This window comes from Mobula hypostoma, chromosome 8, assembly GCF_963921235.1.
Source record: "Mobula hypostoma chromosome 8, sMobHyp1.1, whole genome shotgun sequence".
In the NCBI taxonomy this organism is placed as follows: domain Eukaryota; kingdom Metazoa; phylum Chordata; class Chondrichthyes; order Myliobatiformes; family Myliobatidae; genus Mobula; species Mobula hypostoma.
This window is the reverse complement of record NC_086104.1, coordinates 120948233-120972135: the sequence shown is the minus strand read 5'-3', so window position 1 is coordinate 120972135 and position 23903 is coordinate 120948233. Positions and strand designations below refer to the sequence as shown.

General features: G+C 60.5%; 1 protein-coding gene across 3 annotated transcripts in view; it reads left to right on the top strand.

The window, feature by feature from the left end:
- Nucleotides 1–23903, top strand: part of LOC134350889 (myelin-associated glycoprotein-like) — a 65594-nt gene that overhangs the window by 5613 nt on the left and 36078 nt on the right. For all 3 annotated transcript variants that reach the window (XM_063056695.1, XM_063056693.1, XM_063056694.1), the window contains exon 2: nucleotides 3365–3449. In XM_063056695.1, the coding sequence (XP_062912765.1) occupies nucleotides 3401–3449 (49 nt within the window). In that variant the 5' untranslated portion in view covers nucleotides 3365–3400. The remainder of the gene's footprint in view (nucleotides 1–3364; nucleotides 3450–23903) is intronic.

Below are 23903 nucleotides of genomic sequence, written 5' to 3'. Positions count from 1 at the left end.
GGACAGAGTGACTCTGAGGGAGTTTGGGTGGGTATCCTGGTACAGTGGGGTAATCTGGGACAGTGAGTGACTCTGAGGGGGTTTGGGTGGGGTAATCTGGGACAGAGTGACTCTGAGGGGGTTTGTGGGTTAATCTGGGGCAGTGAGTGATGCTGAGGGGGTTTGGGTGGGTATCCTGGTACAGTGAGTGACTCTGAGGGGCTTTGGGTGGGGTAATCAGGGACAGAGTGACTCTGAGGGGTTTTGGGTGGGGTAATCTGGGACAGGGTGACTCTGAGGGGGTTTGGGTAGGGTATCCTGGGACAGTGAGTGACTCCGAGGGGTTTTGGATGGGGTAATCTGGGACAGAGTGACTCTGAGGGGTTTTGGGTGGGTATCCTGGTACAGTGAGTGACTCTGAGGGGCTTTGGGTGGGGTAATCAGGGACAGAGTGACTCTGAGGGGTTTTGGGTGGGGTAATCTGGGACAGAGTGACTCTGAGGGGGTTTGGGTGGGGTAATCTGGGACAGGGTGACTCTGAGGGGGTTTGGGTAGGGTATCCTGGGACAGTGAGTGACTCTGAGGGGGTTTGGGTGGGGTAATCAGCGACAGAGTGACCCTGAGGGGTTTTGGGTGGGGTAATCTGGGACAGAGTGACTCTGAGGGGGTTTGAGTGGGGTAATCTGGGACAGAGTGACTCTGAGGGTGTTTGGGTGGGTATCCTGGTACAGTGAGTGACTCTGAGGGGGTTTGGGTGGGGTAATCGGGGACAGAGTGACTCTGAGGGGGTTTGGGTGGGGTAATCGGGGACAGAGTGACTCTGAGGGAGTTTGGGTGGGGTAATCAGTGACAGAGTGACTCTGAGGGGGTTTGGGTGGGGTAATCTGGGACAGAGTGACTCTGAGGGGGTTTGGGTGGGGTAATCTGGGACAGAGTGACTCTGAGAGGGTTTGGGTAGGGTAATCTGGGACAGAGTGACTGTGAGGGGGTTTGGGTGGGTATCCCGGTACAGTGAGTGACTCTGAGGGGGTTTGGGTGGGGTAATCTGGGACAGAGTGACTCTGAGGGGTTTTGGGTGGGGTAATCTAGGACAGAGTGACTCTGAGGGGGTTTAGGTGGGGTAATCTGGGACAGGGTGTCTCTGAGGGGGTTTGGGTGGGGTAATCTGGGACAGTGAGTGACTCTGAGGTAGTTTGGGTGGGGTAATCAGGGACAGAGTGACCCTGAGGGGGTTTGGGTGGGGTAATTTGGGACAGGGTGACTGAGGGGGTTTGGGTGGGGTAATCTGGGACAGTGAGTGTCTCTGAGGGGGTTTGGGTGTGGTAATCTGGGACAGGGTGACTCTGAGAGGGTTTGGGTGGGGTCATCTGGGACAGAGTGACTCTGAGGGGGTTTGGGTGGGGTAATCTGGGACAGAGTGACCATGAGGGGGTTTGGGTGGGGTAATCTGGGACAGGGTGACTCTGAGGGGGTTTGGGTGTGGTAATCTGGGACAGAGTGACTCTGAGGGGGTTTGGGTGGGGTAATCTGGGACAGGGTGTCTCTGAGGGGGTTTGGGTGGGGTAATCTGGGACAGGGTGACTCTGAGGGAGTTTGGGTGGGGTAATCTGGGACAGAGTGACTCTGAGGGGGTTTGGGTGGGGTAATCTGGGACAGGGTGACTGTGAGGGGGTTTGGGTGGGTATCCTGGTACAGTGAGTGACTCTGAGGGGGTTTGGGTGGGGTAATCTGGGACAGAGTGACTCTGAGGGGGTTTGGGTGGGGTAATCTGGGACAGGGTGTCTCTGAGGGGGTTTGGGTGGGGTAATCTGGGACAGTGAGTGACTCTGAGGTAGTTTGGGTGGGGTAATCAGGGACAGAGTGACCCTGAAGGGGTTTGGGTGGGGTAATTTGGGACAGGGTGACTGAGGGGGTTTGGGTGGGGTAATCTGGGACAGTGAGTGTCTCTGAGGGGATTTGGGTGTGGTAATCTGGGACAGGGTGACTCTGAGGGGGTTTGGGTGGGGTAATCTGGGACAGAGTGACTCTGAGGGGGTTTGGGTGGGGTAATCTGGGACAGAGTGACCATGAGGGGGTTTGGGTGGGGTAATCTGGGACAGGGTGACTCTGAGGGGGTTTGGGTGTGGTAATCTGGGACAGAGTGACTCTGAGGGGGTATGGGTGGGGTAATCTGGGACAGGGTGACTCTGAGGGAGTTTGGGTGGGGTAATCTGGGACAGGGTGACTCTGAGGGAGTTTGGGTGGGGTAATCTAGGACAGTGAGTGTCTCTGAGGGGGTTTGGGTGGGTATCCTGGTACAACGAGTGACTCTGAGGGGGTTTGTGTGGTAATCTGGGACAGGGTGACTCTGAGGGCGTTTGGTTGGGGTAATCTGGGACAGGGTGACTCTGAGGGGGTTTGGGTGGAGTAATCTGGGACAGTGAGTGTCTCTGAGGGAGTTTGGGTGGGGTAATCTGGGACAGGGTGACTCTGAGGGGGTTTGGGTGGGTTAATCTGGGACAGAGTGACTCTTAGGGGGTTTGGGTGGGGTAATCTGGGACAGAGTGACTCTGAGGGGTTTTGGGTGGGGTAATCTCGTACAGTGAGTGACTCTGAGGAGGTTTGGGTGGGGTTATCAGGGACAGAGTGACTCTGAGGGGCTTTGGGTGGGGTAATCTGGGACAGAGTGACTCTGAGGGGGTTTGGGTGTGGTAATCGGTGACAGAGTGACTTTGAGGGGGTTTGGGTGGGGTAATCTGGGACAGGGTGACTCTGAGGGGGTTTGGGTGGGGTAATCTGGGATAGGGTGACTCTGAGGGAGTTTGGGTGGGGTAATCTGGGACAGGGTGACTCTGAGGAGTTTTGGGTGGGGTAATCTGGGACAGTGAGTGTCTCTGAGGGAGTTTGGGTGGGGTATTCTGGGACAGGGTGACTCTGAGGGGGTTTGGGTGGGTTAATCTGGGACAGAGTGACTCTTAGGGGGTTTGGGTGGGGTAATCTGGGACAGAGTGACTCTGAGGGGTTTTGGGTGGGGTAATCTCGTACAGTGAGTGATTCTGAGGAGGTTTGGGTGGGGTTATCAGGGACAGAGTGACTCTGAGGGGCTTTGGGTGGGGTAATCTGGGACAGAGTGACTCTGAGGGGGTTTGGGTGTGGTAATCGGTGACAGAATGACTTTGAGGGGGTTTGGGTGGGGTAATCTGGGACAGGGTGACTCTGAGGGTGTTTGGGTGGGGTAATCTGGGATAGGGTGACTCTGAGGGAGTTTGGGTGGGGTAATCTGGGACAGGGTGACTCTGAGGAGTTTTGGGTGGGGTAATCTGGGACAGTGAGTGTCTCTGAGGGGGTTTGGTTGGGTATCCTGGTACAACGAGTGACACTGATATTGGGCTGTGTTTGTCCCCAGAGCTGTGAAGAGCTGCAAAGGGTCCCGGCCTCTCAGATGATGGGACCTACTATAATACTGCTGGTGGCTGCGGCGCTGGTACAAGGTATGGGGGTGGGTGGGAGGTGGAGGGAGAGGGTGGAGAGGGTAGGGGTAGGAGATGAGGGAGAGGCAAGGTGAAAGTGGAACAGAAAAGCAACAAAGGAGAAATAGACGGGATGAGGGATGAACAGGGTGGAGGGTGTTGTGAGATTATACAGAGTGAAGGCCTCTTCACTGCCCTCCCACAGTGCTCCCTCGTCAACCCCTCTCACAGTGCTCCCTCCTTACCCCCTCCCACAGTGCTCCCTCCTCACCCCCTCTCACAGTGCTCCTTCCTCACTGTCCCTCCCACAGCTCCCTCTCCTCCCTCCACCACATCTCTCCCCTCTCAGCCGACTCCCACAGCGCTCCATCCCACAGTGCTCCCTCGTCAACCCATCTCACAGTGCTCCCTCCTCACCCCATCTCACAGTGCTCCCTCCTCACCCTCTCCCACAGTGCTCCCTCCTCACCTCCTCACAGTGCTTCCTCCTCACCCCACTCACAGGGCTCCCTCCTCACCCTCTCCCACAGTGCTCCCTCCTCACCTCCTCACAGTGCTTCCTCCTCACCCCACTCACAGTGCTCCCTCCTCACCCCTCTCACAGTGCTCCTTCCTCACCCCATCTCACAGTGCTCACTCCTCACCCCACTCACAGTGCTCCCTCCTCACCCCCCTTACAGTGCTCCCTCCTCACCCCTCCCATAGTGCTCCCTCCTCACCCCACTCACAGTGCTCCCTCCTCACCCGCTCTCACAGTGCTCCCTCCTCACTCCACTCACGGTGCTCCCTCCTCAACCCCTCCCACAGTGCACCCTCCTCACCCCCTCCCACAGTGCTCCCTCCTCTCCCTCGCCCACAGTGCTCTATCCTCACTCCCTCCCACAACATTCCCTTCTCACCCCCTCCCACAGCACTCCCTACTCACCCCTCCCACAGTGCTCCCTCCTCACCCTCTCCCACAGTTCTCCCTCCTCATCCCCTCTCACAGTGCTCCCTCCTCACCCCACTCACAGAGCTCCCTCCTCATCCTCTCCCACAGTGCTCCTTCCTCACCCCCTCCCACAGTGCTCACTCCTCACCCCCTCACAGTGCTCCCTCCTCACCCCTCCCACAGTGCTCCCTCCTCACCCCACTCACAGTGCTCCCTCCTCATCCCCTCTCACAGTGCTCCCTCCGCACCCCACTCACAGTGCTCCCTCCTCTCCCCCTCCCACAGTGCTCTATCCTCACTCCCTCCCACAACATTCCCTCCTCACCCCTCCCACAGCACTCCCTACTCACCCCTCCCATAGTGCTCCCTCCTCACCCCACTCACAGTGCTCCCTCCTCACCCCCTCTCACAGTGCTCCCTCCTCACCTCACTCACAGTGCTCCCTCCTCAACCCCTCCCACAGTGCACCCTCCTCACCCCCTCCCACAGTGCTCCCTCCTCTCCCTCGCCCACAGTGCTCTATCCTCACTCCCTCCCACAACATTCCCTCCTCACCCCCTCCCACAGCACTCCCTACTCACCCCTCCCACAGTGCTCCCTCCTCACCCTCTCCCACAGTTCTCCCTCCTCATCCCCTCTCACAGTGCTCCCTCCTCACCCCACTCACAGAGCTCCCTCCTCACCCTCTCCCACAGTGCTCCTTCCTCACCCCCTCCCACAGTGCTCACTCCTCACCCCACTCACAGTGCTTCCTCCTCACCCCACTCACAGTGCTCCCTCCTCACCCCCCTCACAGTACTCCCTCCTCACCCCCTCTCACAGTGCTCCCTCCTCACCCCACTCACAGTGCTCCCTCCACACCCCCTCCCACAGTGCTCCTTCCTCACCCCATCTCACAGTGCTCCCTCCTCACCCCATCTCACAGTGCTCCCTCCTCACCCTCTTCCACAGTGCTCCCTCCTCACCCCACTCAGTGTTCCCTCCTCACCCCCCTCACAGTGCTCTCTCCTCACACCCTCACAGTGCTCCCTCCTCACCCCCCTCACCCCCCTCACAGTGCTCCCTCCGCACCCCACTCACAGTGCTCCCTCCTTTCCCCCTCCCACAGTGCTCTATCCTCACTCCCTCCCACAACATTCCCTCCTCACCCCCTCCCACAGCACTCCCTACTCACCCCTCCCACAGTGCTCCCTCCTCACTCTCTCCCAGTTTTCCCTCCTCACCCTCTCCCACAGTGCTCCCTCCTCACCCCCTCCCACAGTGCTCCCTCCTCACCCCACTCACAGTGCTCCCTCCTCACCCCCTCCCACAGTGCTCCCTCCTCACCCCACTCACAGTGCTCCCTCCTCACCCACTCCCACAACATTCCCTCCTCACCCCCTCCCACAGCACCTACTACTCACCCCTCCCACAGTGCTCCCTCCTCACCCCCTCTCACAGTGCTCCCTCCTCACCCGCTCCCACAGTGCTCCCTCCTCACCCCCTCACAGTGCTCCCTCCTCACCCCCTCTCACAGTGCTCCCTCATCACTGTCCCTCCCACAGCTCCTTCTCCTCCCTCCACCATATCTCTCCCTTCTCAGCCGACTCCCACAGCGCTCCATCCCACGGTGCTCCCTCGTCAACCCCTCTCACAGTGCTCCCTCCTCACCCCCTCTCACAGCACTCCCTACTCACCCCTCCCACAGTGCTCCCTCCTCACCCTCTCCCACAGTTCTCCCTCCACATCCCCTCTCACAGTGCTCCCTCCTCACCCCACTCACAGAGATCCCTCCTCACCCTCTCCCGCAGTGCTCCTTCCTCACCCCCTCCCACAGTGCTCCCTCCTCCCCCCACTGACAGTGCTCACTCCTCACCCCCTCCCACAGTGCTCCCTCCTCACCCCACTGACAGTGCTCACTCCTCACCCTCTCCCACAGTGCTCCCTCCTCACCCCACTCACAGTGCTCCCTCCTCACCCCCTCCCACAGTGCTCCCTGCTCACCCCGCTCACAGTGCTCCCTCCTCACCCCCTCCCACAAAATTCCCTCCTCACCCCCTCCCACAGCGCTCACTACTCACCCCTCTCACAGTGCTCCCTCCTCACCCCCTCTCACAGTGCTCCCTCCTCACCTCACTCACAGTGCTCCCTCCTCAACCCCTCCCACAGTGCTCCCTCCTCACCCCCTCCCACAGTGCTCCCTCCTCTCCCTCGCCCACAGTGCTCTATCCTCACTCCCTCCCACAACATTCCCTCCTCACCCCCTCCCACAGCACTCCCTACTCACCCCTCCCACAGTGCTCCCTCCTCACCCTCTCCCACAGTTCTCCCTCCTCATCCCCTCTCACAGTGCTCCCTCCTCACCCCACTCACAGAGCTCCCTCCTCACCCTCTCCCACAGTGCTCCTTCCTCACCCCCTCCCACAGTGCTCACTCCTCACCCCACTCACAGTGCTTCCTCCTCACCCCACTCACAGTGCTCCCTCCTCACCCCCCTCACAGTACTCCCTCCTCACCCCCTCTCACAGTGCTCCCTCCTCACCCCACTCACAGTGCTCCCTCCACACCCCCTCCCACAGTGCTCCTTCCTCACCCCATCTCACAGTGCTCCCTCCTCACCCCATCTCACAGTGCTCCCTCCTCACCCTCTTCCACAGTGCTCCCTCCTCACCCCACTCAGTGTTCCCTCCTCACCCCCCTCACAGTGCTCTCTCCTCACACCCTCACAGTGCTCCCTCCTCACCCCCCTCACCCCCTCACAGTGCTCCCTCCGCACCCCACTCACAGTGCTCCCTCCTTTCCCCCTCCCACAGTGCTCTATCCTCACTCCCTCCCACAACATTCCCTCCTCACCCCCTCCCACAGCACTCCCTACTCACCCCTCCCACAGTGCTCCCTCCTCACTCTCTCCCAGTTTTCCCTCCTCACCCTCTCCCACAGTGCTCCCTCCTCACCCCCTCCCACAGTGCTCCCTCCTCACCCCACTCACAGTGCTCCCTCCTCACCCCCTCCCACAGTGCTCCCTCCTCACCCCACTCACAGTGCTCCCTCCTCACCCACTCCCACAACATTCCCTCCTCACCCCCTCCCACAGCACCTACTACTCACCCCTCCCACAGTGCTCCCTCCTCACCCCCTCTCACAGTGCTCCCTCCTCACCCGCACCCACAGTGCTCCCTCCTCACCCCCTCACAGTGCTCCCTCCTCACCCCCTCTCACAGTGCTCCCTCCTCACTGTCCCTCCCACAGCTCCTTCTCCTCCCTCCACCATATCTCTCCCTTCTCAGCCGACTCCCACAGCGCTCCATCCCACGGTGCTCCCTCGTCAACCCCTCTCACAGTGCTCCCTCCTCACCCCCTCTCACAGCACTCCCTACTCACCCCTCCCACAGTGCTCCCTCCTCACCCTCTCCCACAGTTCTCCCTCCTCATCCCCTCTCACAGTGCTCCCTCCTCACCCCACTCACAGAGATCCCTCCTCACCCTCTCCCGCAGTGCTCCTTCCTCACCCCCTCCCACAGTGCTCCCTCCTCCCCCCACTGACAGTGCTCACTCCTCACCCCCTCCCACAGTGCTCCCTCCTCACCCCACTGACAGTGCTCACTCCTCACCCTCTCCCACAGTGCTCCCTCCTCACCCCACTCACAGTGCTCCCTCCTCACCCCCTCCCACAGTGCTCCCTGCTCACCCCGCTCACAGTGCTCCCTCCTCACCCCCTCCCACAAAATTCCCTCCTCACCCCCTCCCACAGCGCTCACTACTCACCCCTCTCACAGTGCTCCCTCCTCACCCCCTCTCACAGTGCTCCCTCCTCACCCCTTCCAACAGTGCTCTCTCCTCACCCCCTCACAGTGCTCCCTCCTCACCCTCTCTCACAGTGCTCCCTCCTCACCCCACTCACAGAGATCCCTCCTCACCCTCTCCCGCAGTGCTCCTTCCTCACCCCCTCCCACAGTGCTCCCTCCTCCCCCCACTGACAGTGCTCACTCCTCACCCCCTCCCACAGTGCTCCCTCCTCACCCCACTGACAGTGCTCACTCCTCACCCTCTCCCACAGTGCTCCCTCCTCAGCCCACTCACAGTGCTCCCTCCTCACCCCCTCCCACAGTGCTCCCTGCTCACCCCGTTCACAGTGCTCCCTCCTCACCCCCTCCCACAAAATTCCCTCCTCACCCCCTCCCACAGCGCTCACTACTCACCCCTCTCACAGTGCTCCCTCCTCACCCCCTCTCACAGTGCTCCCTCCTCACCCCTTCCAACAGTGCTCTCTCCTCACCCCCTCACAGTGCTCCCTCCTCACCCTCTCTCACAGTGCTCCCTCCTCACTGTCCCTCCCACAGCTCCCTCTCCTCCTTCCACCTCATCTCTCCCTTCTCAGCCGACTCCCACAGCGCTCCATCCCACAGTCCTCCCTCATCAACCCCTCTCACAGTGCTCCCTCCTCACCCCCTCCCACAGTGCTTCCTCTGATCCCCCTCTTACAGTGCTCCCTCCTCAACCCCTCTCACAGTGCTCCCTCCTCACCCCCTCAGAGTGCTCCCTCCTCACCCCCTCTCACAGTGCTCCCTCCTCAACCCCTCTCACACAGTGCTCCCTCCTCGCCCTCTCCCACAGTGCTCCCTCCTCACCCCCTCTCACAGTGCTCCCTCCTGACTGTCCCTCCCACAGCTCCCTCTCCTCCCTCCACCACATCTCTCCCTTCTCAGCCGACTCCCACAGCGCTCCATCCCACAGTGCTCCCTCGTCAACCCCTCTCACAGTGCTCCCTCCTCACCCCACTCACAGTGTTCCCTCCTCACCCCCCTCACAGTGCTCTCTCCTCACCCCCTCACAGTGCTCCCTCCTCACCCCCCTCACAGTGCTCCCTCCACACCCCACTCACAGTGCTCCCTCCTTTCCCCCTCCCACAGTGCTCTATCCTCACTCCCTCCCAAAACATTCCCTCCTCACCCCCTCCCACAGCACTCCCTACTCACCCCTCCCACAGTGCTCCCTCCTCACCCTCTCCCAGTTTTCCCTCCTCATCCCCTCTCACAGTGCTCCCTCCTCACCCCACTCACAGAGCTCCCTCCTCACCCTCTCCCACAGTGCTCCCTCCTCACCCCCTCCCACAGTGCTCCCTCCTCACCCCACTCACAGTGCTCCCTCCTCACCCCCTCCCACAGTGCTCCCTCCTCACCCCACTCACAGTGCTCCCTCCTCACCCACTCCCACAACATTCCCTCCTCACCCCCTCCCACAGCACCTACTACTCACTCCTCCCACAGTGCTCCCTCCTCACCCCCTCTCACAGTGCTCCCTCCTCACCCGCTCCCACAGTCCTCCCTCCTCACTGTCCCTCCCACAGCTCCATCTCCTCCCTCCACCATATCTCTCCCTTCTCAGCCGACTCCCACAGCGCTCCATCCCACGGTGCTCCCTCGTCAACCCCTCTCACAGTGCTCCCTCCTCACCCCCTCTCACAGCACTCCTTACTCACCCCTCCCACAGTGCTCCCTCCTCACCCTCTCCCACAGTTCTCCCTCCTCACCCCATCTCACAGTGCTCCCTCCTCACCCCACTCACAGTGCTCCCTCTTCTCCCCCTCCCACAGTGCTCTATCCTCACTCCCTCCCACAACATTCCCTCCTCACCACCTCCCACAGCCTACTCACCCCCCCACAGTGCTCCCTCATCACCCTCTCCCACTGCACTCCCTCATCACCCTCTCCCACTGCACTCCCTCCTCACCCTCTCCCACAGTGCTCCCTCCTCACCCCCTCCCACAGTGCTCCCTCCTCACCCTACTCACAGTGCTCCCTCCTCACCCTCTCCCACAGTTCTCCCTCCTCACCCCATCTCACAGTGCACCCTCCTCACTTCCCTCCCACAGCTCCTCTCCTCCCTCCACCACATCTCTCCCTTCTCAGCCGACTCCCACAGCGCTCCATCCCACAGTTCTACCTCGTCAACCCCTCTCACAGCGCTCCCTCCTCACCCCCTCACAGTGCTCCCTCCTCACCCCATCTCATAGTGCTCCCTCCTCATCCTCTCCCACAGTGCTCCTCCTCACCCCCCTCACATTGCTCCCTCCTCACCCCATCTCACAGTGCTCCCTCCTCACCCTCTCCCACAGTGCTCCCTCCTCACCCCCTCACACAGTGCTCCCTCCTCACCCCACTCACAGTGCTCCCTCCTCACCCCCTCTCACAGTGCTCTCTCCTCATCCCCTCTCACAGTGCTCCCTCCTCACCCCCTCCCACAAAATTCCCTCCTCACCCCCTCCCACAGCACTCACTACTCACCCGTCTCACAGTGCTCCCTCCTCACCCCCTCTCACAGTGCTCCCTCCTCACCCCTTCCAACAGTGCTCTCTCCTCACCCTCTCACAGTGCTCCCTCCTCACCCCCTCTCACAGTGCTCCCTCCTCACTGTCCCTCCCACAGCACCCTCTCCTCCCTCCACCTCATCTCTCCCTTCTCAGCCGACTCCCACAGCGCTCCATCCCACAGTCCTCCCTCGTCAACCCCTCTCACAGTGCTCCCTCCTCACCCCCTCCCACAGTGCTTCCTCTGATCCCCCTCTTACAGTGCTCCCTCCTCAACCCCTCTCACAGTGCTCCCTCCTCACCCCCTCAGAGTGCTCCCTCCTCACTCCCTCTCACAGTGCTCCCTCCTCAACCCCTCTCACACAGTGCTCCCTCCTCGCCCTCTCCCACAGTGCTCCCTCCTCACCCCCTCTCACAGTGCTCCCTCCTCACCCCCTCTCACAGTGCTCCCTCCTGACTGTCCCTCCCACAGCTCCCTCCACCACATCTCTCCCTTCTCAGCCGACTCCCACAGCGCTCCATCCCACAGTGCTCCCTCGTCAACCCCTCTCACAGTGCTCCCTCCTCACCCCCCTCACAGTGCTCCCTCCTCACCCCATCTCACAGTGCTCCCTCCTCACCCCCTCTCATAGTGCTCCCTCCTCACACCCTCCCACAGTGCTCCCTCCTCACTCTCTCCCACAGTACTCCCTCCTCACCCAACTCACAGTGCTCCCTCCTCACCCCCTCACAGTGCTCCCTCCTTACCCCACTCACAGTGCTCCCTACTCACCCCCTCTCACAGTGCTCCCTCCTCACCCCACTCACAGTGCTCCCTCCTCACCCCCTCACAGTGCTCCCTCCTCACCCCACTCACAGTGCTCCCTCCTCACCCCCTCTCACAGTGCTCCCTCCTCATCCCACTCACAGTGCTCCATCCTCTTCCCTTCCCACAGTGCTCTATCCGCACTCCCTCCCACAATATTCCCTCCTCACCCCCTCCCACAGCACTCCTTCCTCACCCTCTCCCACAGTGCTCCCTCCTCACCCCCTCCCACAGTGCTCTCTCCTCACCCCACTCACAGTGCTCCCTCCTCACTCTCTCCCACATTGTCCCCTCCTCACCCCCTCACAGTGCTCCCTCCTTACCCCCTCTCACAGTGCTCCCTCCTCACTGTCCCTCCCACAGCTCCCCCCCTCCACCACATCTCTCCCTTCTCAGCCGACTCCCACAGCGCTCCATCCCACAGTGCTCCCTCGTCAACCCCTCTCACAGTGCTCCCTCCTCACCCCATCTCACAGTGCTCCCTCCTCACCCTCTCCCACAGTGCTCCCTCCTCACCCCCTCATAGTGCTCCCTCCTCACCCTCTCTCACAGTGCTCCCTCCTCACCCCACTCACAGTGCTCCCTCCTCACCCCCTCACAGTGCTCCCTCCTCACCCCTCCCACAGTGCTCTATCCTCACTCCCTCCCACTACATTCCCTCCTCACCCCCTCCCACAGCACTCCCTCCTCACCCTCTCCCACAGTGTTCCCTCCTCACCCCCTCCCACAGTGCTCCCTCCTCACCCCCTCACAGTGCTCCCTCCTCACCCCCTCTCACAGTACTCCCTCCTCACTTCCCTCCCTCAGCTCCCTCTCCTCCCTCCACCACATCTCTCCCTTCTCAGCTGACTCCCACAGTGCTCCCTCGTCAACCCCTCTCACAGTGCTCCCTCCTCACCCCATCTCACAGTGCTCCCACCTCACCCTCTCCCACAGTGCTCCCTCCTCACCCCCCTCACAGTGCTCCCTCCTCACCCCATCTCACAGTGCTCCCTCCTCACCCCATCTCACAGTGCTCCCTCCTCACCCTCTCCCACAGTGCTCCCTCCTCACCCCCTCATAGTGCTCCCTCCTCACCCTCTCTCACAGTGCTCCCTCCTCACCCCACTCACAGTGCTCCCTGCTCACCCCCTCACAGTGCTCCCTCCTCACCCCACTCACAGTGCTCCGTCCTCTCCCCCTCCCACAGTGCTCTATCCTCACTTCCTACCACAACATTCCCTCCTCACCCCCTCTCACAGTACTCCCTCCTCACTTCCCTCTCTCAGCTCCCTCTCCTCCCTCCACCACATCTCTCCCTTCTCAGCCGACTCCCACAGCGCTCCATCCCACAGTGCTCCCTCGTCAACCCCTCTCACAGTGCTCCCTCCTCACCCCATCTCACAGTGCTCCCTCCTCACCCTCTCCCACAGTGCTCCCTCCTCACCCCCCTCACAGTGCTCCCTCCTCACCCCATCTCACAGTGCTCCCTCCTCACCCCACTCACAGTGCTCCCTCTTCTCCCCCTCCCACAGTGCTCTATCCTCACTCCCTCCCACAACATTCCCTCCTCACCACCTCCCACAGCCTACTCACTCCCTCACAGTGCTCCCTCCTCACCCCTCCCACAGTGCTCTATCCTCACTCCCTCCCACTACATTCCCTCCTCACCCCCTCCCACAGCACTCCCTCCTCACCCTCTCCCACAGTGTTCCCTCCTCACCCCCTCCCACAGTGCTCCCTCCTCACCCCCTCACAGTGCTCCCTCCTCACCCCCTCTCACAGTACTCCCTCCTCACTTCCCTCCCTCAGCTCCCTCTCCTCCCTCCACCACATCTCTCCCTTCTCAGCTGACTCCCACAGTGCTCCCTCGTCAACCCCTCTCACAGTGCTCCCTCCTCACCCCATCTCACAGTGCTCCCACCTCACCCTCTCCCACAGTGCTCCCTCCTCACCCCCCTCACAGTGCTCCCTCCTCACCCCATCTCACAGTGCTCCCTCCTCACCCCATCTCACAGTGCTCCCTCGTCAACCCCTCTCACAGTACTCCCTCCTCACTTCCCTCTCTCAGCTCCCTCTCCTCTCTCCACCACATCTCTCCCTTCTCAGCCGACTCCCACAGCGCTCCATCCCACAGTGCTCCCTCGTCAACCCCTCTCACAGTGCTCCCTCCTCACCCCATCTCACAGTGCTCCCTCCTCACCCTCTCCCACAGTGCTCCCTCCTCACCCCATCTCACAGTGCTCCCTCCTCACCCTCTCCCACAGTGCTCCCTCCTCACCCCCCTCACAGTGCTCCCTCCTCACCCCATCTCACAGTGCTCCCTCCTCACCCCACTCACAGTGCTCCCTCTTCTCCCCCTCCCACAGTGCTCTATCCTCACTCCCTCCCACAACATTCCCTCCTCACCACCTCCCACAGCCTACTCACTCCCTCACAGTGCTCCCTCCTCACCCCTCCCACAGTGCTCTATCCTCACTCCCTCCCACTACATTCCCTCCTCACCCCCTCCCACAGCACTCCCTCCTCACCCTCTCCCACAGTGTTCCCTCCTCACCCCCTCCCACAGTGCTCCCTCCTCACCCCCTCACAGTGCTCCCTCCTCACCCCCTCTCACAGTACTCCCTCCTCACTTCCCTCCCTCAGCTCCCTCTCCTCCCTCCACCACATCTCTCCCTTCTCAGCTGACTCCCACAGTGCTCCCTCGTCAACCCCTCTCACAGTGCTCCCTCCTCACCCCATCTCACAGTGCTCCCACCTCACCCTCTCCCACAGTGCTCCCTCCTCACCCCCCTCACAGTGCTCCCTCCTCACCCCATCTCACAGTGCTCCCTCCTCACCCCATCTCACAGTGCTCCCTCCTCACCCTCTCCCACAGTGCTTCCTCCTCACCCCCTCATAGTGCTCCCTCCTCACCCTCTCTCACAGTGCTCCCTCCTCACCCCACTCACAGTGCTCCCTGCTCACCCCCTCACAGTGCTCCCTCCTCACCCCACTCACAGTGCTCCGTCCTCTCCCCCTCCCACAGTGCTCTATCCTCACTTCCTACCACAACATTCCCTCCTCACCCCCTCTCACAGTACTCCCTCCTCACTTCCCTCTCTCAGCTCCCTCTCCTCCCTCCACCACATCTCTCCCTTCTCAGCCGACTCCCACAGCGCTCCATCCCACAGTGCTCCCTCGTCAACCACTCTCACAGTGCTCCCTCCTCACCCCATCTCACAGTGCTCCCTCCTCACCCTCTCCCACAGTGCTCCCTCCTCACCCCATCTCACAGTGCTCCCTCCTCACCCTCTCCCACAGTGCTCCCTCCTCACCCCCTCATAGTGCTCCCTCCTCACCCTCTCTCACAGTGCTCCCTCCTCACCCCACTCACAGTGCTCCCTCCTCACCCCCTCACAGTGCTCCCTCCTCACCCCTCCCACAGTGCTCTATCCTCACTCCCTCCCACTACATTCCCTCCTCACCCCCTCCCACAGCACTCCCTCCTCACCCTCTCCCACAGTGGTCCCTCCTCACCCCCTCCCACAGTGCTCCCTCCTCACCCCCTCACAGTGCTCCCTCCTCACCCCCTCTCACAGTACTCCCTCCTCACTTCCATCCCTCAGCTCCCTCTCCTCCCTCCACCACATCTCTCCCTTCTCAGCTGACTCCCACAGTGCTCCCTCGTCAACCCCTCTCACAGTGCTCCCTCCTCACCGCATCTCTCAGTGCTCCCACCTCACCCTCTCCCACAGTGCTCCCTCCTCACCCCCCTCACAGTGCTCCCTCCTCACCCCATCTCACAGTGCTCCCTCCTCACCCCACTCACAGTGCTCCCTCTTCTCCCCCTCCCACAGTGCTCTATCCTCACTCCCTCCCACAACATTCCCTCCTCACCACCTCCCACAGCCTACTCACCCCCCCACAGTGCTCCCTCATCACCCTCTCCCACTGCACTCCCTCATCACCCTCTCCCACTGCACTCCCTCCTCACCCTCTCCCACAGTGCTCCCTCCTCACCCCCTCCCACAGTGCTCCCTCCTCACCCTACTCACAGTGCTCCCTCCTCACCCTCTCCCACAGTTCTCCCTCCTCACCCCCTCTCACAGTGCACCCTCCTCACTTCCCTCCCACAGCTCCTCTCCTCCCTCCACCACATCTCTCCCTTTCAGCCGACTCCCACAGCGCTCCATCCCACAGTTCTCCCTCGTCAACCCCTCTCACAGCGCTCCCTCCTCACCCCCTCACAGTGCTCCCTCCTCACCCCATCTCACAGTGCTCCCTCCTCATCCTCTCCCACAGTGCTCCTCCTCACCCCCCTCACAGTGCTCCCTCCTCACCCCATCTCACAGTGCTCCCTCCTCACCCTCTCCCACAGTGCTCCCTCCTCACCCCCTCACACAGTGCTCCCTCCTCACCCCACTCACAGTGCTCCCTCCTCACCCCCTCTCACAGTGCTCTCTCCTCATCCCCTCTCACAGTGCTCCCTCCTCACCCCCTCCCACAAAATTCCCTCCTCACCCCCTCTCACAGTGCTCTCTCCTCATCCCCTCTCACAGTGCTCCCTCCTCACACCATCCCACAAAATTCCCTCCTCACCCCCTCCCACAGCACTCACTACTCACCTGTCTCACAGTGCTCCCTCCTCACCCCCTCTCACAGTGCTCCCTCCTCACCCCTTCCAACAGTGCTCTCTCCTCACCCTCTCACAGTGCTCCCTCCTCACCCCCTCTCACAGTGCTCCCTCCTCACTGTCCCTCCCACAGCTCCCTCTCCTCCCTCCACCTCATCTCTCCCTTCTCAGCCGACTCCCACAGCACTCCATCCCACAGTCCTCCCTCGTCAACCCCTCTCACAGTGCTCCCTCTTCACCCCCTCCCACAGTGCTTCCTCTGATCCCCCTCTTACAGTGCTCCCTCCTCAACCCCTCTCACAGTGCTCCCTCCTCACCCCCTCAGAGTGCTCCCTCCTCACTCCCTCTCACAGTGCTCCCTCCTCAACCCCTCTCACACAGTGCTCCCTCCTCGCCCTCTCCCACAGTGCTCCCTCCTCACCCCCTCTCACAGTGCTCCCTCCTCACCCCCTCTCACAGTGCTCCCTCCTGACTGTCCCTCCCACAGCTCCCTCCACCACATCTCTCCCTTCTCAGCCGACTCCCACAGCGCTCCATCCCACAGTGCTCCCTCGTCAACCCCTCTCACAGTGCTCCCTCCTCACCCCCCTCACAGTGCTCCCTCCTCACCCCATCTCACAGTGCTCCCTCCTCAGCCCATCCCACAGTGTTCCCTCCTCACCCCATCCCACAGTGTTCCCTCCTCACACCACTCACAGTGCTCCCTCCTCACCCCCTCCCACAGTGCTCCCTCCTCACCCCCTCTCATAGTGCTCCCTCCTCACACCCTCCCACAGTGCTCCCTCCTCACCCTCTCCCACAGTACTCCCTCCTCACCCAACTCACAGTGCTCCCTCCTCACCCCCTCACAGTGCTCCCTCCTTACCCCACTCACAGTGCTCCCTACTCACCCCCCCTCACAGTGCTCCCTCCTCACCCCACTCACAGTGCTCCGTCCTCACCCCCTCTCACAGTGCTCCCTCCTCATCCCACTCACAGTGCTCCATCCTCTTCCCCTCCCACAGTGCTCTATCTGCACTCCCTCCCACAATATTCCCTCCTCACCCCCTCCCACAGCACTCCTTCCTCACCCTCTCCCACAGTGCTCCCTCCTCACCCCCTCCCACAGTGCTCTCTCCTCACCCCACTCACAGTGCTCCCTCCTCACTCTCTCCCACAGTATCCCCTCCTCACCCCCTCACAGTGCTCCCTCCTTAACCCCCTCTCACAGTGCTCCCTCCTCACTGTCCCTCCCACAGCTCCCCCCCCTCCACCACATCTCTCCCTTCTCAGCCGACTCCCACAGCGCTCCATCCCACAGTGCTCCCTCGTCAACCCCTCTCACAGTGCTCCCTCCTCACCCCATCTCACAGTGCTCCCACCTCACCCTCTCCCACAGTGCTCCCTCCTCACCCCCTCATAGTGCTCCCTCCTCACCCTCTCTCACAGTGCTCCCTCCTCACCCCACTCACAGTGCTCCCTCCTCACCCCCTCACAGTGCTCCCTCCTCACCCCTCCCACAGTGCTCTATCCTCACTCCCTCCCACTACAGTCCCTCCTCACCCCCTCCCACAGCACTCCCTCCTCACCCTCTCCCACAGTGTTCCCTCCTCACCCCCTCCCACAGTGCTCCCTCCTCACCCCCTCACAGTGCTCCCTCCTCACCCCCCTCACAGTACTCCCTCCTCACTTCCCTCCCTCAGCTCCCTCTCCTCCCTCCACCACATCTCTCCCTTCTCAGCTGACTCCCACAGTGCTCCCTCGTCAACCCCTCTCACAGTGCTCCCTCCTCACCCCATCTCACAGTGCTCCCACCTCACCCTCTCCCACAGTGCTCCCTCCTCACCCCCCTCACAGTGCTCCCTCCTCACCCCATCTCACAGTGCTCCCTCCTCACCCCATCTCACAGTGCTCCCTCCTCACCCTCTCCCACAGTGCTCCCTCCTCACCCCCTCATAGTGCTCCCTCCTCACCCTCTCTCACAGTGCTCCCTCCTCACCCCACTCACAGTGCTCCCTCCTCACCCCCTCACAGTGCTCCCTCCTCACCCCACTCACAGTGCTCCGTCCTCTCTCCCTCCCACAGTGCTCTATCCTCACTTCCTACCACAACATTCCCTCCTCACCCCCTCTCACAGTACTCCCTCCTCACTTCCCTCTCTCAGCTCCCTCTCCTCCCTCCACCACATCTCTCGCTTCTCAGCTGACTCCCACAGCGCTCCATCCCACAGTAGTCCCTCGTCAACCCCTCTCACAGCGCTCCCTCCTCACCCCCCTCACAGTGCTCCCTCCTCACCCTCTCCCACAGTGCTCCCTCCTCATCCCCCTCACAGTGCTCCCTCCTCACCCCATCTCACAGTGCTCCCTCCTCACCCTCTCCCACAGTGCTCCCTCTTCACACCCCTCACAGTGCTCCCTCCTCACCCCCTCTCACAGTACTCCCTCCTCACTTCCCTCCCTCAGCTCCCTCTCCTCCCTCCACCACATCTCTCCCTTCTCAGCTGACTCCCACAGTGCTCCCTCGTCAACCCCTCTCACAGTGCTCCCTCCTCACCCCATCTCACAGTGCTCCCACCTCACCCTCTCCCACAGTGCTCCCTCCTCACCCCCCTCACAGTGCTCCCTCCTCACCCCATCTCACAGTGCTCCCTCCTCACCCCATCTCACAGTGCTCCCTCCTCACCCTCTCCCACAGTGCTCCCTCCTCCCCCCCTCATAGTGCTCCCTCCTCACCCTCTCTCACAGTGCTCCCTCCTCACCCCACTCACAGTGCTCCCTCCTCACCCCCTCACAGTGCTCCCTCCTCACCCCACTCACAGTGCTCCGTCCTCTCTCCCTCCCACAGTGCTCTATCCTCACTTCCTACCACAACATTCCCTCCTCACCCCCTCTCACAGTACTCCCTCCTCACTTCCCTCTCTCAGCTCCCTCTCCTCCCTCCACCACATCTCTCGCTTCTCAGCTGACTCCCACAGCGCTCCATCCCACAGTAGTCCCTCGTCAACCCCTCTCACAGCGCTCCCTCCTCACCCCCCTCACAGTGCTCCCTCCTCACCCTCTCCCACAGTGCTCCCTCCTCATCCCCCTCACAGTGCTCCCTCCTCACCCCATCTCACAGTGCTCCCTCCTCACCCTCTCCCACAGTGCTCCCTCTTCACACCCCTCACAGTGCTTCCTCCTCACCCCACTCACAGTGCTCCCTCCTCACCCCCCTCACAGTGCTCCCTCCGCACCTCACTCACAGTGCTCCCTCCTCTCCCCCTCCCACAGTGCTCTATCCTCACTCCCTCCCACAACATTCCCTCCTCACCCCCTCCCACAGCCTACTCACCCCTCCCACAGTGCTCCCTCATCACCCTCTCCCACAGTTCTCCCTCCTCATCCCCTCTCAGAGTGCTCCCTCCTCACCGCACTCACAGAGCTCCCTCCTCAGCCTCTCCCAAGGTGCTCCCTCCTCACACCCTCCCACAGTGCTCCCTCCTCACCCCACTCACAGTGCTCCCTCCTCACCCCCTCGCACAGTTCTCCCTCCTCACACTCTCCCACAGTTCTCCCTCATCACCCCGTCTCACAGTGCTCCCTCTTCACCCCACTCACAGTGCTCCCTCCTCACCCCACTCACAGTTCTCGCTCCTCACCTCCTCTCACATTGCTCGCTCCTCACCCCACTCACAGTGCTCCCTCCTCACCCCACTCACAGTGCTCCCTCCTCACCCTCTCCCACAGTGCTCCCTCCTCACCCCACTCACAGTGCTCCCTCCTCACCCTCTCCCACAGTTCTCCCTCCTCACCCCGTCTCACAGTGCTCCCTCTTCACCCCACTCACAGTGCTCCCTCCTCACCCCCTCCCGCAGTGCTCCCTCCTCACCCCACTCACAGTGCTCCCTCCTCACCCTCCCCCACAGTGCTCCCTCCTCAGCCCACTCACAGTGCTCGCTCCTCACCCCCTCTCACAGTGCTCGCTCCTCACCCCACTCACAGCACTCACTCCTCACCCCCTTTGTACACAAAATCGGACAAAGTCAGCATGGTTTCTTTAAGGGAAAATCCTGCCTGATGAACTTGTTGGAATTCTTTGAGGAGATTACAGGTAGGATTGATAAAAGGGATGCAGTGGATGTTGTATATTTGGACTTTCAGTAGGCCTTTGACAAGGTGCCACACATGAGGCTGCTTACCAAGTTAAGAGCCCATGGTATTACAGCAAAGCTACTGGCATGGTTAGAGCATTGGGTGATTGGTAGCGAGTGGAAATAAAAGGATCCTTTTCTGGTTGGCTGTCAGTGACTAGTGGTGTTCTGCAGGGTTTGGTATTGGGACCTCTTCTTTTTATGCTGTATATCAATGCTGGACTTTGTTGCGAAGTTTGCAGATGATATGAAGATTGGTGGAGGGGCAGGTAGTGTTGAGGAAACAGGCAGACTGCAGAAGGACTTGGACAGATTAGGAGAATGGACAAGAAAGTGGCAAATGAAATACAATGTTGGAAAATGCATGGTCATGCACTTTGGTAGTAGAAATAAATGTGCAGACTATTTTCTAAATGGGGAAAAAATCCAAAAATCTGAGATGCAAGGGAAGTTGTGCAGAACACCCTAAAGGTTAACTTGCAGGTAGAGTCGGTGGTGAGGAAGGCAAATGCAATGTTAGCATTCATTTCAAGAGGTCGAGAGTACAAGAGCAGGGATGTGACACTGAGGCTTTATAACACTGGTGAGGCTGCACCTTGTGTGTTGTGAACAGTTAGCCCCTCACCTAAGAAGAGATACGCTAGCATTGGAGAGGGTTCAGAGGAAGTTTGCAAGTACGATTCCAGGAATGAAAGGATTATCATACAAGGAACGTTTGATGGCTCTGGGTCTGTACTCGCTGGAAATTAGAAGGATGAGGGGAGATCTCATTGAAACCTTCTGAATGTTGAAGGGCCTAGACAGAGTAGCTGTGGAAAAGATGTTTCCCAGGTTGGGGGAGTCTAAGACATGAGGGCATAGCCTCAGGATAGAGGGACATCCATTTAAAACAGAGATGCAGAGACATTTCTTTAGCCAGAGGGTGGTGAGTTTGTGGAATTTATTACCACAGACAGCTGTGGCCAGGTCATTGGGTGTACTTAAGGCAGAGCTTGATAGATTCTTGCTTGGCCACGGGATCAAAGGTTGTAGGGAGAAGGCCAGGGAGTGGGGCTGAGGAGGAGAAAAAAGGTCAGCCATGATTGGATAGCAGAGCCGATGATGGACCAAATGGCCCAATTCTGCTCCTATGTCTTATGGTCTCCCACAGCTCTCCCTCCTCACCCCACCTCTCACGGTACCCCCTCCTCACCACCCCTCCCACAACGCTCCCTCCTCACCGCCCTTCCCACAGTGTGACCCTCCCTCGGCACTCACTGGCATTGCCTTCCACAGTGAGACACTCTTTTCTCACTGCTCCTCACTGCAATCCCTCCTCACCACCCCTCCCACAGCACTCCCTCCTCACCACCCCTCCCACAATGCTCCCTCCTCACCACCCCTCCCACAGCACTCCCTGCTCACCACCCCTCCCACAGCACTCCCTCCTCACCACCCCTCCCACAGCACTCCCTCCTCACCCCACCTCCCACAGCACTCCCTCCTTACCACCCCTCCCACAGCACTCCCCTCTCACCACCCCTCCCACAGCACTCCCTCCTCACCCCACCTCCCATAGCACTCCCTCCTCACCCCACCTCCCACAGCAATCCCTCCTCACCGCCCCTCTGCAACAATCTCCTCCCCACCAGCACTGAATTCCCTCCTCACCACCCCTCCCACAGCACTCCCTCCTCACCACCCCTCCCACAATGCTCCCTCCTCACCACCCCTCCCACAGCACTCCCTGCTCACCACCCCTCCCACAGCACTCCCTCCTCACCCCACCTCCCACAGCACTCCCTCCTTACCACCCCACCCACAGCACTCCCCTCTCACCACCCCTCCCACAGCACTCCCTCCTCACCCCACCTCCCATAGCACTCCCTCCTCACCCCACCTCCCACAGCAATCCCTCCTCACCGCCCCTCTGCAACAATCTCCTCCCCACCAGCACTGAATTCCCTCCTCACCACCCCTCCCAAAGCACTCCCTCCTCACCCCACCTCCCACAGCACTCCCTCCTCACCACCCCTCCCACAGCACTCCCTCCTTACCACCCCTCCCACAGCACTCCCTCCTCACCCCACCTCCCACAGCACTCCCTCCTCACTACCCCTCCCACAGCACTCCCTCCTTACCACCCCTCCCACAGCGCTCGCTCCTCACCACCCCTCCCACAGCACTCCCTCCTCACCACTCCCTCCCACAGCACTCCCTCCTCACCCCACCTCCCACAGCACTCCCTCCTAACCACCCCTCCCACAGCACTCCCTCCTCACCCCACCTCCCACAGCACTCCCTCATCACCCCACCTCCCAGAGCACTCCCTCCTCACCACCGCTCCCACAGCACTCCCTCCTCACCCCACCTCCCACAGCACTCCCTCCTCACCACTCCCTCCCACAGCACTCCCTCTTCACCACCCCTTCCACAGCATTCCCTCTTCACCACCCCTCCCACAGCACTCCCTCCTCACCACCCCTCCCACAGCACTCCCTCTTCACCACCCCTCCCACAGCCCTCCCTCTTCATCACTCCCTCCCACAGCACTCCCTCCTCACCACCCCTCCCACAGCACTCCCTCTTCACCACCCCGCCCACAGCCCTCCATCCTCACCACCCCTCTGCAACAATCTCCTCCCCACCAGCACTGCGTTCCCTCCTCACCACCCTTCCCACAGTGTGAAACGCCCTCGGCACTCACTGGCATTGCCTTCCACAGTGAGACTCTCCTTTCTCACTACTCCTTGCTGCAATCCCTCCTCACCGCCCCTCTGCAACAATCTCCTCCCCACCAGCACTGCGTTCTCTCCTCACCAGCCCTCCCGCAGCATGGAGCTCCTTCCTCCCATAGCACGGCATTCCCTCGATGCTGCTCTCATCCCGAGTACCGGGCACATTAAAGATATGAAGAGCTAGAAATTCCCCGATGAACCCAACTTTTCACGTCTCTTATCTCGGAAAGGGTACGTTGTCATTAAAGAGGATTCGGGGGATGTTCATGAGAATGATTCTGGGAATGAAAGGGTTAATATATGAGGAGCAGTTGATGGCTTTGGGCGCCTGTACCCACTGGAGTTTAGAAGAATGAGGGGAACCTGATTGACACCCATTGAACATTGAAAGGTCTGGACAGAGTGGATGTGAAGAGGATGTTTCCTATGGTGGGAGGGGCACCCAGGACCAGAGGGCACAACCTATGGGACAAGATGAGAAGGAAATTCTTTCACAGTGGCTGATGAATCTGTGGGATTCATTGCCTCAGACTACTGTGGAGGCCGAGTCATTGGATATATTTAGATCATATATTAAAAAGGTTTTAAAAATGAAATGGAAATGGATATATTTAAAGCAGAGATTGATATCCCCCTCCCCGTACATCCACACTGTACTTACTTCCAAGCAGCTTAAAACGATGCTCCCTTTTGTTAGCCGCCTTTGATCATCTTATACACCGCTATCATGTCACCTCTCATCCTCCGTTGCTCCAAGGAGAAAAGGAGAAAAGGCCAACAGTGCAGAGTAGCTGTGCCTCCGAACAATCCCCGATTTAATCCCAGTCTGATCATGGGTCAATTTACAATGACCGATTAACCTACCCATTGGTATGTCTTTGGACCGTGTTGGAAACCGCAGCACCCGGACGAAACCCATGCGGTCACGGGGAGAATGTACAAACTTCTTACAGGCAGCAGTTGGAATTGAATCTGGGCCACCTATACCATAAAGTGCTGTACTGACCTCTGTGCTATCGTGTCACTCCAGTCAT